This window comes from Herpailurus yagouaroundi, unplaced genomic scaffold, assembly GCF_014898765.1.
Source record: "Herpailurus yagouaroundi ecotype Mexico unplaced genomic scaffold, PumYag 189, whole genome shotgun sequence".
NCBI classification, from domain to species: Eukaryota; Metazoa; Chordata; class Mammalia; order Carnivora; family Felidae; genus Herpailurus; species Herpailurus yagouaroundi.
In genome coordinates this window covers 779,433-797,485 of record NW_024412420.1, presented here as the reverse complement: position 1 = coordinate 797,485, position 18,053 = coordinate 779,433, and the positions used below count along the sequence as shown (strand labels likewise).

General features: G+C 37.2%; 1 protein-coding gene across 1 annotated transcript in view; it reads right to left on the bottom strand.

The window, feature by feature from the left end:
• Positions 1-18,053, bottom strand: part of PPM1D (protein phosphatase, Mg2+/Mn2+ dependent 1D) — a 48,342-nt gene that overhangs the window by 14,131 nt on the left and 16,158 nt on the right. The window contains exons 2-3 of the mRNA XM_040496921.1: positions 16,733-16,961; positions 8,989-9,113 (exon numbers count right to left, since the gene is read on the bottom strand). Coding sequence (XP_040352855.1) covers positions 8,989-9,113; positions 16,733-16,961 — 354 coding nt within the window. The remainder of the gene's footprint in view (positions 1-8,988; positions 9,114-16,732; positions 16,962-18,053) is intronic.

Sequence of the window (18,053 nt, the reverse complement as noted above, 5' to 3'; positions counted from 1 at the left end):
TGCGCTGAGAGCACAGAGTCTGCTTGGGACTCTCTTCCTCAAGATAAATAAACATATATTAAAAACAATAATGATAAAATAAAATGGTTAAGATGGCAAAACTGTATATGTATTTGCCATAATTGAAAACACACGCACAAATCGAGTTGTTTCCCACTTCTACTCTGCAACAGTTTATTCCTATTAAGACACAACTCTTAAACCACAGTCTAAAAACATGAAATATTTTCTCATTTTATCTGTGCCTCTTTTTCCTGTATCAATCTCTGTTCTAGCTACACTGTCCTTTGTCAGAGCTCCTTATATTCACCAGCCTTCCTCCCATCACAGAGTTGTTCGTAAATGCAGTTCCTATGCCTAGAACACACATTCTTCCACTTTTAACATCAAGTAATTGTTCAGACTTAAATATCTCTTGCTTCTCCAGCTAGTAAAATACCATTTTATTTTATTTAAATGTTTTATTTATTTTTGAGAGAAAGTGCACGTGTGCAAGCGGAGGAGAGAGTGAAGGGGGGGAGGGGACAGAGGACCTCAAGTGGGCTCTGCGCTGACAGCAGTGAGCCTCATGATCAACCGTGAGATCACAACCTGAGCCAACGTCAGATGCTCAACCAACTGAGCCACCTAGGTGCCCCTAAAATACCCTTATTTTAAGTTCTTATTAACATGCATACAAATATTTAGAGATGTAATTTTTCAGTCCTTTTTGTGATCTGATGAATGCCTCTCCCCTTCTCTAAACTGTAAGATTCCATGAGGACAAAGGCCAACCACATGCTTGACACATACTGTAATCAGTATCTGTTCAATGAATAAATGATTTGCAAGATTCACATGCAATTCCATGAGGCAGCCACAAGAAGGCACCTCTGTCACATCTGTACTCAAGTAACTATAATCCTAATGAGTGCCTAAAAAACGATACCAATTTCTGCTAAGCAAACTTCCCTCTTTCCCAAAACGCTAGAAGAAAAATGGCCACATACCATAAGAATGGTGCTAAATACGATAATTTAATTTACTATGAGCCAATAAGTATTATCATGCAACACGTTAAACTATTAATTTTTTTAATTAAAAAAAATTTAGCAGTAGTGGGGAGAGACAGAAAGAGTACACGCATGCACCTATGTGCAGGGGAGGGACGGAGGGAGAGAGAGAATCTTAAGCAGGGTCCACGCTCAGCTCGGAACAAGACACAGGACTCAATCTCATAACCATTAGATCATGATCTGAGCTGAAACTAACAGTGGGACACTTAGCCAACTGAGCCACTCAGGTGTACCCCATCAACAGTATTTAAAATACTCCTATCTATGCCACTGACTCCCAAATTGCTATCTCCAGCCTGGACCTCACCTACTGCCAATTTTCATAACCAGAAGTCAACTGGACATCAGTGGTTTTATGTCTGATAAGCACCTCAAACTAACTTGTTAAAAACAGAACTCCTGACCTCCTTTTACAACTGATGTTTCAGTATTTGCTATGTGATTAATAGCTGTTCAGTTAAAAAAAAATCATTAATAAGGATATCTGCATTCATTGTTCCTTTTGCCTAATAAATTCTCTTGCCCCAGAAGACACCCATAGGTCTCAATGCCTCATCTCTTGATTCAAATGTCATTTTTTCAGATCTCCTCTGAGTATCCCATTTAAAATTACACCCCTACTTCCCACAACATTCCCTGCTTTATTTTTCATGATAGCACCTTTCACTACATAACACAATACATAGTCTACTTATTATTTCTTTATTGTCTGTTTTCTCCTACTAGAAGGTAAGTTTCATGAGTCCAGGAATTTTTTATTGTTTTGTTCATTGTGGAATCCCTAGAACCTAGAAGAGTACCTGGCACATAATAGACATTTAATGGATATTTGGTAAATAAATCAACAAAGATTCATTTATGAGTCATGAAGAAGTGGGAACTCTGTGTGGTTTTAAAATAAGTGCACAAATTCATTATACTTCATAAGAAGCACAGCTTAATTCTGCCTAGAAGAAAAATTGACTAGATTTTCTAGTCTAGTCTAAGAGGAAGTGATGATGTGTCACTTTTGACACTAGACCATAAAAACACATTATGGTTGTTGCACCTTGCTCTCTTGCATCACTTGATCAGGGGAAGCCAGCTGCATCAAAGAGCCCTACAGAGAAGCGCACAGGACAAGGAACTGAGGCCTACTTCCAACAGCCAAGTATGTAAGGCATCCTAGAAGTGAATACCCCAACCCCATTCTGGCTTTCAGATGATACCCATAGGTGATATCTTGATTACAACTACATGCGAGACCCTGAGCCAGAATCACTCCCAGGTTCTGAGCCACAGGAACCATATGAAATAATAAATGTTTTAAACTAAGTTTGAGAATATTCTGTCAGATAGCAAGAGATAACTAATTCAGTTACTCACTCTGGGGAGATATTGAGTAAGATCTAACAACATTAAAAATGTACTTATCTATGAACTGAGTTTTCCAACTGGTATGCCTTGAATGGATTGAGTATGACCATGTGTTAGCAGGATGGGACCTGAGTGGCTAGAGCCTTTAGGCCAGTTACCTCCAGCCTGAAGTAGCCTCCCTCACTTACTGAAGAAATATTATCATACTGTATGTGTATGTCATAGTATTTAAAAAATTTTTTCGAATGTTTACTTATTGAGAGAGACAGATATTGAGAGAGACAGAGCATGAGCAGGGGAGGAAGAGAGAGGGAGGCACAGAATCCAAAGCAGCATGGGGCTCAAACTCACAAACTGGGAGATTATGACCTGAGCTGAAGTCGAATGCTTAACTGACTGAGTCACTCAGGTGCCCCTGATGTGGTGTTTTAAAAGTAGGGGGCGCCTGAGTGAGTCAGTTAAGTGTCTGACTTTGGCTCAGGTCATGAACTCACAGTTTCATGAGTTCGAGCCCTGCATCAGGCTCTGTGCTGACAGCTCAGAGCCTGAACCCTGTTTTAGATTCTGTGTCTCCCTCTCTCTCTGTTGTTCCCCCACTCGCACTCTCTCTCTCTCTCTCTCTCTCTCTGTCTCAAAAATAAATACAGATTAAAAGTTGGTAAGTAATGTACTATGACCCAGCAATTCCACTTCTAATTTATATGCCTTAAAGAAATCTCATAGGTGTATATATTCATAGCAGCATTTTTCATAGTAGCAAATGCACAGATATAACCTAACTGTCCAATCAGGGTATGGAAGAAGAAAATACAGTTTCATAGTGAGACTGAACATCTAATAGTCAACAATTAAATTAAAACTACATTTGTAAAGATGAATAAATCTCAAAAACAACACACAGTGAAAATAGCAAGTTAAAAAAAAGGTGTTTTGACTATGACAGAAAGCTAATCCAAATATCAACATTTAATTACTTATTTGTTTAACTTATTTATTTTAAATAAAGGCAGACTGCCACATGCAGACCTTATTTGGATGTGTCTGGAGTCTTGGAAGCTTGACACTACCCTATGTTCTCCTATCAGTGGACCTCGAGAGCTTGTTTGGAGACTCTAGCTGGGGAGCACAGCTCCTAATATACCCTTAACCGAAGAAGGGTCCTCCTCTATCAGGGAAGGTCATCCTCATCAACCAAGTATGCAGCTTCAGGAGAGATGCACACAGAGCAGTGAGGGAGGAAGGGGACACCCACCTAGCCAGCCAGATCAGTCAAATCAACCCTGGCAATCAATGGGTTGACAGATGTCACAGCCAGATCGCCCTCACATCCCAAAGATCAACAATTTGAAAAATATTACCATGGACTCTCAAAACTATAAGAGATCCTCAAAGTCTTATATTCTCTAACTTCCTATCCACTGTAGAAATCTATGCTAACCACAACGGGTAGCCATTTAGCCATGTGAACACTTCATGGAACACTTCATGGTTCGTGGGTTTGAGCCCCACATTGGGCTCTCTACTGTCAGCACAGAGCCTGCTTTGGATTCTCTGTTCCCCTCTATCTGCCCCTCCTTTGCTTGTGCTCTCTCTTAAAAAAAAAAATCTCTCCAAATACACCAATCAATACTTTTTGTATTGACTATACATTCTGTAAGAAGCTCATTGAATGCTATTATTCAGTCTCCATCTCCCCCCCCATCCCAATAAAGAACAAAGATGCAATATAGAAATCTGACCTGGTAGCAGTTAATAAGAAAAACATCTAAAGACTGGAGCTATTTGAATAAAACAAATGTGATATGATTACTAAAAGCTAATGACAGGATTCCAGGACTCTTATTAGAAGTACAACACTCAGGTAGCAGGAACTAAATATTTCCATTATACTTCAAATTGGTCACACCACATCTTGTAGAGTGTCCTCAATTCTGGAACATTTACTGAAGGAAACATCTAGAGGAATATGATAAGAATAATGAAGAGACTGAAATTAGCCTAGAGGAAAGACTAGAGAAACATGCTAGGCAATTTTGAATAGGTAAAATCATGGTCATTAGGCAAAAGGCAAAATAAATATACTGCTTTGTTTTTGTTTCAGCACACATAACTAGAGCCAACATCTGAAAGATTCATGGAGGCAGATTTTAACTGACAATTATGCAAGTGTTTATACTATGAAATATTAGGATTTACTGAAGATATTCAAGCATGGGCTGAATTATTTCTTGTCTGAATTGCTCTAGAGATATCTCTGAACAGAAGAATATGTGAAACAGAAAAACCAGTTAGTTTTCTTGGTCTTTCTGCTCCTTCTTTTCCACTACACAATCACTAATGGGTTTCAAGGCTTAAAATGCTTGGCACATATACTTCATATATACATAATACCTTGGCATCTACTCTTTAAAAAATGTTTATTTATTTTTGTGATGAGAATGTGAGCAGGGGAGGGGCAGAGAGGGAGGGAGAGAATCCCAAGCAGGCTCCGAGCTGCCAGCCCAAAGCCAGATGCAGGGCTTGATCTCATGACTGTGAAATCACGACCTGACCTGAAATAAAGAGTTGACACTCAACCGACTGAACCACCCAGGCACCCCAGAATCTAAACTGAAAGTTCACTTTACTTTTTGAACCTGAAGTGAGACCCTGCCCTCAGTCCAGTGAATTGCCCCATAAAAAACCCTCTATTCTTTAGTAATATTAATTCTCTACCAATTATCACCTTCCTCCCTCTTTTTCCTTGCTAAGAATTGAAGGATCTCTTACATCACATGCTTATACTATGACATGAATAACCTGGGTAACTAAGATAGCATTCTAGTTCTGCAAAAATCTACAAAATATGTAAAGTGCCTATATACTGCTACAAGCCCCTAAATAGCACCCTTGTCTCTAATTTTATTACCCTATAATTTTAGCCATTATAGCAGCCAAAACAACCCTTTAAAAACAAACTCGATAGTACCATCAACAATAGCCAAATTATGGAAAGAGCCCAAATGTCCATCAGCTGATGAATGGGTTAAGAAGATGTGGTGTGTGTGTGTGTGTGTGTGTGGGTGTGGGTGTGTGTGTATATATATATAATGGAATATTACTCAGTGACCAAATGAAATCTTGCCATTTGCAACAACGTGGATGGAACTAGAATGTATTATCCTAAGCAAAATACGTCAGTCAGAGAGATAAATATCCTAAGATTTCACTCATATATGTGGAATTTAAGAAATAAAACAGATGAACATATGGGAAGAGAAGGAAAAATAAGATTAAAACAGAGAGGGAGGCAAACCATAAGAGACTCTTAAATACACACAAACTGAGGACTGCTGGAGGGGGTATCTGGTGAGGGGATGAACTAAATGGATGATGGGCATTAAGGAGGACACTTGTTGGGATGAGCACTGCATGTTATTTTTAAGTGATGAATCACTAAACTGTACTCCTGAAACCACTATCACACTATACGTTAACTACTTGGATTTAAATAAAATTAAATGAATAAAATAATAAAAAAATAAAATAAAAAACTGAATCAGTCCCTGTCCTACTTCGATAAGCGATAACAACAGCTAACATTTATAGAGTGCTTATGATGTGCCAGACACTATTTTAAGCACTTTAAATATATTGTCATCCAATCCTCACAAAAGAATGAGGCAGGTACCATCATTAACCCCATTTACAGCTGAAAAAACTGTACCCCATTAAGTAATTTACATATAATAAGTGATTTGCCCAAGTTTGTATAGTAAGTAAACAGCATTGGATTGGAGCCTTGGAATCTTGGCTCCAAAGTTTCTCTCTTAACTACTGTGGTATACTTCTACTCCTCAATTCCTTCCCAAAAGTATTTATTTATTTGTTTATTTATTTTTATGTTTATTTATTTTTGAGCGAGAGAGAGTGCGAGCTGGGGAGGGGCAGAGAGAGATGCAGACACAGAATCCAAAGCAGGCTCCAGGCTCTGAGCTGTCAGCACAGAGCCCAATGTGGGGCTCGAACTTACAAACTGCTTAGATCATGACCTGAGCTGAAGTGAGATGCTTAACCAACTGAGCCACTCAGTCGCCCCAGAAGTTTATTTATTTATTTTGAGAGACAGCATGAGTGAGACAGGAGCAAAGAGAAAGAATCCCAGGCAGACTCCACGCTGTCAGTGCAGAGCCCAATGCCTCAGGGCTCAATCCCATGAACCACAAGATCATGACTTGAGCTGAAACCAAGAGTCAGTCAGATGCTTAACCAACTGAGCCACCCAGGTACCCTTTTCTCAAAAGTATTTAAAATGAAGTTCCTTATTATGGTCTAGCCATAAAGCCTTGTGGGGTTTAGTTCCTGCCTACCACCCATAATGTCTTCACCAAACTTACCTTACTTAGCCTGCACAGCCCTTCTTAATTGGGTAAGTATCCTCATCTCCACTTTCATTTTACATCTCTACCTCCTCTCTCTCACACTGGTTTCATTCATGTTCCTTAAAGACATCAAGCCCTTTCTTTCCTGCATTAGGATTCTGTGCTTGCAAATGACAATTTCCAACTCAGGTTAAGTTAGGCCCAAAAGGCAACTCAGAAGAAAACCCAAGTAGTTCACACAACAGACAAGAAGCTGGAGAACCAAGCATGGATACAGGTCAGTTTCAAGCCTTAGGCAGGAAAACCCTACCATATCAATGGGCACTGCCGAAAGAAGTCAATATTCCTAAGATGAATTCATTCCAACCAGTTTCTTTGTTTTTAATTTTTGTCCTTAATAGAGTCACAATTCAAAATCCTAGAATAGAGAATCTGACTGATTTAACTGAGCTGACCTATGTTTTACAAAAGGAGCCTGAATAGGAACGTCTAAATTAAGACTGCACGTATTAGGGGAGACATAATTCCCAAAATTTCAGTATGTTATTTAGTAGGAAAAGAGAATACATGCTGGACAACTCACCCATCCACTGCCCCAAATCAAATACCTACTGCCTAATGGCTTTGTGGGAATGTTTTGACTATTATTTTCCTCGCCCCCTTCTCCTCCTTCAGGTCTTAACTCAAATAATAAATACTTTTTTAAAGAATGTTCCTTGATCATCCTCTTTAATGTAGCCTTCCACTGTTACCCACTAATCCTCCTACCAATTACAGGTATATCACCTTGGTTAATTCCTTTATGACACTTTTTAGAACAACTTTCCCATTTGTTCATTTATTGTCTATTTCCTCCACTAGATTATAGGTTCCATGAATGCTAAGCCTATCTGCATTTGATCACCAAAGACGAATTAAGAGATAGTAATATGAAAGGTAGAATGATCTTTTGAAAATGCAAATCAGATGGTGTTACTCTTTACCTTAGTATCATTCAATGTTTCCCAGCACACTCAGACTAGAATGCAAATATCTGCCATGATATGGCCCATGTCTGCCTCATTAACTCCAGTCTCTTGATAATTCCTAGAACATGTCAAGTTCTTTCCCAATTCAGGATCCAGGCCTGAAATATTCTTTAACAGACTTTTCACAAGAATAGCTCCTTCTCAGCCATCAAATCTCAGCTAAAATAACACCGCCTAAAAGGAGCATTTCTATTACACTATATAAAAGTTTTTCCATTCTAAATTATTTTTTATTACAGAACCCCATTTCTTTTCCTCACAGTATTTCCTAATCCATACTTATTTCATTTACAAGCTTATTTCTTTATTGCCTATCTCCTCAACTACATAGTCTTGTTCCGTGAAAACAAACAGAATATATCTACCAGTAAAATCTCTCCAAAGCCTAATTCAGTGCCTGGCACTAAGTCAGTACTCAAGTTTCTGTTAGAGGAAAGAAGGAAAAAATCAGTGTTTCCTAAAAGAAATTTGCTGTACAAGAAAATTTAACTGGCACATCCCAGGTAAGATATTTCTGTAGCTATAATCCTCTAGCCTTTCTTCCAAAACCAGGTAGACTAGAAAAGAAGTATTTTTATTTTGTAATGAACAATTATTTTGCTAGCTAAAAAGAAAAAGAAACTTAAAGGCTCTTAAGAGAAATATGAAAGGCTGAAGGAAGCACATTTAAAAACAGTTTTAAGGGTAACACCAAGCCCAGACATACATATACTTCCCTAAGTATAGGTAGGAATCAGCAAAACATTAAACGTGACTCCTAATTAAGAAGCAATTGGCATTGGGGCGCCTGGGTGGCGCAGTCGGTTAAGCGACCGACTTCAGCCAGGTCACGATCTTGCGGTCCGGGAGTTCGAGCCCTGCGCCAGGCTCTGGGCTGATGGCTCAGAGCCTGGAGCCTGTTTCCGATTCTGTGTCTCCCTCTCTATCTGCCCCTCCCCCATTCATGCTCTGTCTCTCTCTGTCCCAAAAATAAATAAACGTTGAAAAAAAAAAAAATTTAAGAAGCAATTGGCACTGAAATCCGTATTTTAACCTTCCCCTGGATTGTTAAAGCATTTACTATTAAAACAGCATATTTCTACCCCCATTATCTGTTAAATGAAGGTTTAGTTCTTAGTTTCCTCTTTTATGTTACCACCGTACACTGTAGAAAATGTAATAGGATTTCACTAAGTAAGTCCTACTTACCAAGCGCTCTTGCTACTGCCAGAAAAGGAATCTGGTCAATAACTGTACTCCTTCTAACAGGTCCATTGTGAGTGAGCCGAGGTCGTTTCCAAACTACACGATTCACCCCAGACTTGTTCATCACACTGAAAAAAGAGTTCATAAAAATACTCTAAATGAATAAAATATAACAAAGCAGGTCAATGTGTCAAATACCTAATACAATCAATTATCACGAAATAATGACTTATCTGTTTCAGACACAAAGATGCATAAGCCAAGATTCCTGTTTAAAGAGCAAAGACAAAATAGGGTAGATTAACATGGGGAATTTGGAGATTACTAAGGTAGGTTAGACAGAACAGAGTGGAAGTAATGAGAAGAAAAATGAGTAGATAACTTGTCAGAGAAAAAAGCAAGGTAATGTGATAACTAACAAAACTGAGGAGAGGAAGAGGCTATAAATAAACAATGATAAAAAAATTAAAAGGGGAAGGTTATGTAGTTTTTGAGACTTGTACTGAAAACAGTACAAATTCAGTTTTAATATTCTTAATTTGAGGCATAGGATATACCTAAATAGAAACAACCATGTATTACAGAAATATTTCTGTAATTAGAAGTATAAGAGTAGACTTTGCAAGCAGATCAGCTGTAGAGATATAGATGTGGGAGTTACAGAACAAGGAAACTCTTAAAAAGGAATGTGGCATAGGAGCAACAGAAATCTGTAACTAGTATATGGAGAAGTTAGTACATGTTAGGGTACCTAAAACATGAAAATATAGTCAATCTTTGAGCAAAAAAAGTAGTAACACAATAGAGATGGTCTCTCTGCAGTTACCTGGCATGACTGAAATGGTAAACTGACTCTTAATTTAATAACCTGCCTGGATTAAAAAAAAATCTACACAAGAAAAATGTTCCTCTGGAAGGCTAGAAAAGTTGGGGAGAAAAACACAAAGAGAATTTTCAAGAAACTATATTAGCCTAATTGATATTAAGTCTACCTGACAGATACATGCAGAAGACAGAGGGTAATTCCCAAGACTCTGAGACAGATGACACTAAGATAATATAATTAAGTCTTCTCACTTAGAACTCCCGTGCATCCAGAAACCCTTTGATTATAATCTGAAATTTCATTTCATCAACAGCAGGCCAACTGACAATAACATGAGGTTTTCTTGTCAGTTATTTTTCTCATGATTAATGAGTACTAAGACATCTTGATGAATACATGAGTCCCTTATCAGTTGATTATGTTGACCTTGAGTAGCATGACTCTATCCTCCTAAACTTGATGAACACCAAAATAAAACTGGCTTTAAGATTTAGAAAGCTGTGGGGTGCCTGGGTGGCTCAGTCGGTTAAGCATCCAGCTTCGGCTCAGGTCTTGACCTCACGGTTTGTGGGTTCGAGCCCTGCATCGGGCTCTGTGCTAACAGCTCAGAGCCTGGAGCCTGCTTCTGATTCTGTGTCTCCCTCTCTCTCTGCCCCTCCCCTGCTCATGTTCTGTCTCTGTCTCTCAAAAAAAAAAAAAAAAGAAAAGATTTAGAAAGCTGAAGACAGGACAACTAATGGTAACCACCCTCAAAGGAATGTCACTATAAAATGCCATATACCTCAGCAGCTGCCAGCTAGTTAAGCCCCAACTATGGCTTTTCTATCTCTACTCTAACTTCAAAAGAATGAAGATACTAGAGAAAAAAAAGATAACAAATGGAATAAAAGTTCTAAGAGAAGAAAAATAAAGGCATAAGCCATATAAATGAGAAAAGGCCACTCTTCCTCTGAGCCAAGAAAAACATGAATATGGCAGAACAGCCTCAACCTTTCTGAAGTAGAAAACAAACTTATCTGATAAGGGCATGCCAGGGGACTTGAGCAGCTGTCTCACGAAACTTTCTGTAAGGATGGAAATGTTCACTTTGCTGCTCTCCATGGCTACTGAGCACTGTAACTGTGGCTAGTGCTAAATGAGGAACTGAATTTTTAATTTTATTTGATTTTACTTCTATTTAAATTTAAACAGCTATATGTGGCTAGTGGAAACTATATTGGATAGCACAAAGGAGGAATGAAGCAAGTACAGAATGGTCACAAAACGTTGTCAATGATAACACAGAAGAGAAAATTACGAGAGTTGTTTATTTACTATCCCTTTGAGAACCATTTAGTTTAATTCACAGTCCTCAAAGCAACATTATTCTAGGTCATAGTCTCAAGAGTGAGACTATCAAAGGTGGCCATTTTGTTATTCTATGCTTTCTTCAATGCTGATCCTCAAAAAACAAACAGGAGAGTAAAGATTAAATCTACCATTCACAAGAAGAAACACCATCATTCTGTCTTCATACCACCTAAGCCCTATTCTTTCCTAAACCTGCTCCCTAAAATGTAAGTTTTAATACATACTTAGGTAATTACAGTAGCTACCCAAATTGTTTCCATTATAAATCTAAGTAGGAGCTCTCTTGACACTTAATAGTCAAAGATATTATGGTCTCTGTGTTTCTGAGGAACAAAAAACAAAACAAAAAACAAAAGCAGACTGCTTTTATTGTACTCCCTGCTGTTGTCCTGTATGATTAAAAGGCATACACAAAAGGAACAGCCTGATATGCAGAGAGCTGACTGAGCAGCAACAGAAGGCTGGAAAAACATAGCACTGGCCAGTTGCCTGGGGTGAGACAGAGGGAAAGGAGGAAATAACTTCTAATAAAACAGCTCAATTTGTGCAAAAAGACACCTGCTCCCAAATGGCAAAGAGCATCTGTCCAACTATCCAGATGGTATTTTAAGTGATAAGACAAAAAACAAACTCTAAAAAAAGTTATTAAAAAAAAAAAATCAAAGAAAATCTAATTTAACAATTCATATAAAAAATAAAGAATCATCAAGAAAATATTTTTAAAAGATTAATGAAAAGGGATCAGGCCTACCAATATTAAAAATTGCAACAAGGGGTGCCTGGGTGGCGCAGTCGGTTAAGCGTCCGACTTCAGCCAGGTCATGATCTCGCGGTCCGGGAGTTCGAACCCCGCGTCAGGCTCTGGGCTGATGGCTCAGAGCCTGGAGCCTGTTTCCGATTCTGTGTCTCCCTCTCTCTCTGCCCCTCCCCCGTTCATGCTCTGTCTCTCTCTGTCCCAAAAATAAATAAACGTTGGAAAAAAAAAAATTTTTTTAAATAAAAATAAAAAAATAAAAAAAAATTGCAACAAAGCCTCAATTAAAAAAAAGCATGCTATTGGTACACATATAATATTAAAAAAGCTCAGAAAAAGACCCAAGGATATACAGGAATTCAGTTTACAATTGCAAAGCCCACTTTGCATGACTACCAGTATTGGTCTCAGATACAGACTGACTTTCAAACTCATAGGACCACATAAATGACAGCATGAAACCAGGCTCATTTAACTTTGTAGGATACAGAACAGGAAGCACAGTATGCCAGCATGGCAGCTTCAGTCATGTTGTCTCCAGAAATGATCCTTAACAGAAATCCAAGAGCCATTTTCTAGCCCCCATAAATGAGCTTCATATGCCACAGGAATCAGTGTCTTTTAATAGCCCATCCCTGCACAAGTCAAACTGCATGATATAGGGCTGCTAATAAGGTCTGTGCTTTCCAACAGAAATTTATAGTACACTCAAAATCTTCTCTAAACAGATACAGTTCCAATTCAAGGATCAGTATACCATAAGCAATGTTACCTTATAACAGAGCTAACACTCTGTTATTTATCTTAACCAGAGAAACAGTGCTAGAAGAGAGTAAACTCAAGGTTATCTTCCCATTAAAGAGGGGTTTTATGCCTGGTAAAGACTTCTAATCAGTAAGAAAAAGATATATAATTGTTCCAGTAGCTACTAATGGCCATAAAGAAAAAAAATTACTTGTACCCTACTACACATCTCAGATTTTAAAATTCCAGGGAGACTGAAGGTCTCTCCATACAAGTACTAGAAAAGTGATTCCCAGATCTTTTCAGGGGGTCTGCCAGGTCAAAATTATTTTCGTAAGACCATGTGTATACAGTGGAATTTTTGAAAGGCTACATGTCTTGATATGATATATGATAAAACGTGTCAATATTTGGATATGTGTAACTCAATAAACCAGTATTTTACAAATGACCAATGCCTATGTTACAAAATCACACATGGCACTAAATACTGTACCATTCCAACTATATGATCTAGAAAAAGCAAAACCACGGAGACAACAAAGAAACCAGTGGTTGCCAGTAACAAAGGAGGTAGGGAGGATAAATTGGCAAAGCGCACAGAATCTTTAGACAGTGAAACTATTCTTATGATACTGTAATGGTAGATACATGTTACTGTATGTCTGTCAAAACTCTAGAACATCCCTAAGGTAAACTACGGACTTGGGGCAATAATGATATGTCAATGTAGGGTTATCAATTGTAACAAATACACCACTCTGGTGTAGGAGTGAAGTTTGTGTGTATAGGAGGAAGCAGGGAGTATATAGGCATTCTCAGTACCTTCCACTCCATTTTGCCATGAACCTAAAACTGTTCTAAAACATAAAGTCTATTAATAAAAAAAAAAAATCCTATGTGGATTTAAAAAAAAAGCCATTTAAGCAATAGCTCTCAATTGATATACCTATGGATCTTAATGTGAGTGTATAAAAAGGTCATTAATATATACTATTATTAACCCTTAAGAAACTACCTCTTTTTGAGTTCTGGAATAACATCAAAGATGAATATCTCCAATACATGGAAAAGTTTTTAAAATATTCCTCCTTGGGGCACCTGGGTGGGCTCAGTCAATTATAGTCACAATCTTGCAGTCTGTGGGTTTGAGCCTTGCACTGGGCTCTGTACTGACAGCTCAGAGCCTGGAGCCTGCTTCCATTTCACCCTCTCTCTCTCTCTTTCTCTGCCCCTCCCCCGCTCACATGCTGCTCTCTCTCAAAAATAAACATTAAAAACATAAATACATAAATGAATGAATGAAACAAAATACTCCTCCTTTTTCCAATTATGTATCTATGAAAGACCACATTTTACTTCTGATACTGCAACTAAAACATCTTACAACAGATTGAAGGCAGAAGCAGATATGAGAATCTAGCTATCACTATTAAGCCAGACATTAAAGAGACTTTCAAAAGTGTAAAACAATGCCAATCCTCTCACTAAATACACGTGTTGAGAAATAGCTATTTTTCATAAAAATGTTCTTTATATTAACACAATGGGTTTAGTATTATTTTTTAATGAATTAAGAAATATTTGAAAATGTCTCCATTTTTAGTTTCTAATATGGTAAAATCATTATATATAATCCATATAAACAAAAAGCTCTTTGAGGTCCACAATTTTTAAGAGTATAAAGGGTTCCTGGGGCGCCTGGGTGGCTCAGTAAGTTAAATGTCAACTCTTGATTTTGGCTCAGGTAATGATCTCATGGTTTCTGGGAAGCATGTTGTGCTCTGTGCTGACAGTGCAGAGCCTGTTTGGGATTCTCTCTCTCTGCCCCTCTTCCAATCACATGCGCTCTCTCTCGATCCCTCTCAAAATAAGTAAGTAACCATTTTAAATTAATTAATTAATGATTTAAAAATTTAAAAATACTCCTCTTTGGCCCAGCAATTCCATCTAGGAAATAATCCTACAAATATATTTGTATGCACAAAAAGATGCGTGCACAAGATTTTTCATTTTACAGTAGTGTTTGTAATATCAACAACAACAAAAAAATAGAAACAAATACTCTTCAACAGGAGACTAGTTAAATAAATGATGGTACATCCATACATGGTACAGCTTCATATTGGATTGTGCATGAATAGCCATCAAAGAATACACAGTAATACTGGTTTCTTGAGAGGGAGAGGAACTGGGTGGGCTGTGGGACAGTAGTAGTTGAGAAACCTTCTAAAGTACATCATTTTATGCTACCTAAATTTTAACCAAATGAATGCTCCCATTAAAAATTATACATATTTAAAAAAATAATAAAAATAAATAAATAAATAAATTATACATATTTAGATATATGTAAATCATCATACAGAAAATTATTAACATTTGGTGTATTCCTATACTACTCCTATTTCTCTGCATAGTTGAGATCACACTACAAATATAACTTACATCCTGCTTATTTTGTGACTAGTAAGCATTATCCTATATTACTAAAAATTCTTCATACATATGAGAGTTCATTATACTACTCTACCTTTACCTATGTTTGAAAATTTTTTTAACACCATGATTTTTAAAAATTTACTATAAACATTATTTTTAATAGCTATATCATATTCAATGTTATAAATATGTTTGATAATTTACTTAACAATTCTTCAATTGTTGGGCCTTCAAGTTATTTCCAGGCTTCAACAGCCATTAAACATCACTGCAATCAATAACTCTCTTTAGATATTCTGGTCCACATTTCAGATTTCCTTAGAATACATTCCCAAAATTACAAATCTATAAACATTTTTAAGTTAGTGATGTGTATTATATTCTATACAGGTCATACCAATTTATAATCCTACCAACAGGATTCCCATTTCACACTATAAAATATTGAGAAGTATCTGGTTTTTGTTTTTTTTTTTAACTTTGGTAACCCAATAGCAAGAAATAGTTTCACTTCAGCAATTTTTTCAAATATTTACTCGCTTTTGCATTTTCGTTGCTGTTGTTCAAAAGTCCTCTCCTTCATTCACCTATCTGGGTGTGGCAATGTTTTAGTGTTTTTCTTACTGATTTTTGAACCCCTTATAGTTTAAGGATATTAATTATTTTCCCAGTTTATTAATACTCCGGAAAAAAACTATTTTGATCTAATAGAAGGAAGAAAAAGGAGGCAAGAAATAATATCATGGTAAGACTTTAGTTAGAACAATTATTTAGAAAATACTGGATTCTATTTAACTTGCCTCATACCCTGAATTTTTAAACATTAGTATTGGAATAATTTTTAAATGTTCTCATGTTATTCATTCCTCTGGTTTTTAGAATAATCTTGCATTTTAGTGTGCATCATAAAATATGCTAAAGCCACTTTCAGTTCATAGTTTACAAACTACACATTGAAACAATAACTTGAAACAGGCAAAATAAAATAATCAGAAGAAAGGTTTGCAGCAGCACATCTGACTTAAAAATCAAAGAGCTAGGGGCACCTGGGTGGCTCAGTCGGTTAAGCGTCCGGCTTCGGCTCAGGTCATGATCTCACAGTCTGTGAGTTCGAGCCCCGCGTCAGGCTCTGTGCTGACAGCGCAGAGCCTGAAGCCTGCTTCAGATTCTGTGTCTCCCTCTTTCTCTGCCTCAAAAATAAATAAAAACATTAAAAAAATTTTTTTAAATAAAAAAATAAAACAAAGAGCTGAAGGTTAACTGTAACAAAATTCTATTCTCAAAGCCAGATTCAAACTGTTCTACTCCAGAATCCTAAGGGCTGTTCTGTTCAGATTCTGAAAGTCTTGCTGATCAGTATTTATGTAAAAGGTGATCAGTAAATCCTTGTATGTGTTACTTGACTCCCATTAAAATAGTATTTCCTTCTGGAGCCATCATTAGAAAAAAAAAAAAGTCAATTCAAAACAATGAGATAAGTATGAACACAGATGGGTACTTTATTAGGCAAACTAAAAACATGTAATACTGAGAAAATAACTTCAAAAGTGAGTAAAGGTCAATCTGGTTAGTAAAGCAGAAAAGGACTAAATAGAACCAAGAGAGGAAAGACAAAACAGCACAATGATTACCTCCCACCAAGTCCTTCGATTCGTTCTCTTTCCTTGGGAAGTTCTGGCTTATGGTCCTGTGTCACCTCCACAGCTCTGACAAAATCATCCTTCGGGTCATCCTGAATTCCAAGAACCACCCCTGAGTCACCCACGTGAGCTACATACATCTTCGTGCCCCGTATGATGACCACACTGGCAGTTGTCCCTGATGTGCTGGGAAGACCTGTCATAGTCTTTGGCCATTCTGCTGTAATAAGAAATAAAATATTTTACTCTTCCAGATATAAACATTAGTATTGTATCAGAGTAAAACTGGCAACATGTGTTGAATCAGACTTGATTTAGAAAAAAAAAAAAGACTTGAATTAGCATAGAATAAAATTTAAGAATATTTTTAAAGCTATTCAAAAAGAACTTGTGTTAATTCCTTCATCAATATATTAATGAATTTTATCAATAATATAATTATATTACAACCATCAAACCAACATTAGGAAAAAAATATTACAGGATAGGGGCAGCTGGGTGGCTCAGTTGATTGAGTGTCTGACTCTGGCTCGTCATGATCTCCCTATTCGTGAGTTCAAGCACCATATTGGGCTTGCTGCTGTCAGCCTGTCAACACAGGGCCCACTTTGGATCCTCTGTCTCCCCTCTCCCAACCCCACCCCGCTTGCACTCTCTCAAAAATAAATAAATATTTTTTTAAAAATATATTATAGGATAAAGTAACTAGTTCCAAATGTCTTAGTCCTAACTACATTTAGCAGCAAGGATGTCCTCAGAGTTTTGATACCTCTATAGTCAGTAGCTTAGCATCTATTTATTAATTTCTCTTTGAAAAGATTTCCATAAAAAAGCTACTTGAGTTGTTTTTGAAGTAGCTGTTTTGAATATTCGTAATCTAACAAATAACATTTTTATTGAGCACTTATTGTATACCAGGTTCTGTGCTAAGAGCTTTACATGAATAATCTAAAATAACCACTTGCAAAAACAAAAACAAAAAAAAACAACAAAATAACACTTGCATGGGGCGCCTGGGTGGCTCAGTATGCTAAGCATCCAACTTTGGCTCAGGTCATGATCTCATGGTTTGTGGGTTCGAGCCCCATGCTGACAGCTCAGAGCCTGGAGCCTGCCTCAGATTCTGTGTCTCCTTCTCTCTACCCCTCCCCCGCTCACACTCTGTCTCTCTCAAAAATAAACATTAAAAAAAATTTTTTTTAATTAAAATAATACTTGCAGCAAACCTCCAAGACAGGTAAAATTATTCCCATTATTTTTATTTTACAAATAGGGAAATCAATAGTTTGAAATAGTTCAGAAAGTTGCTCAA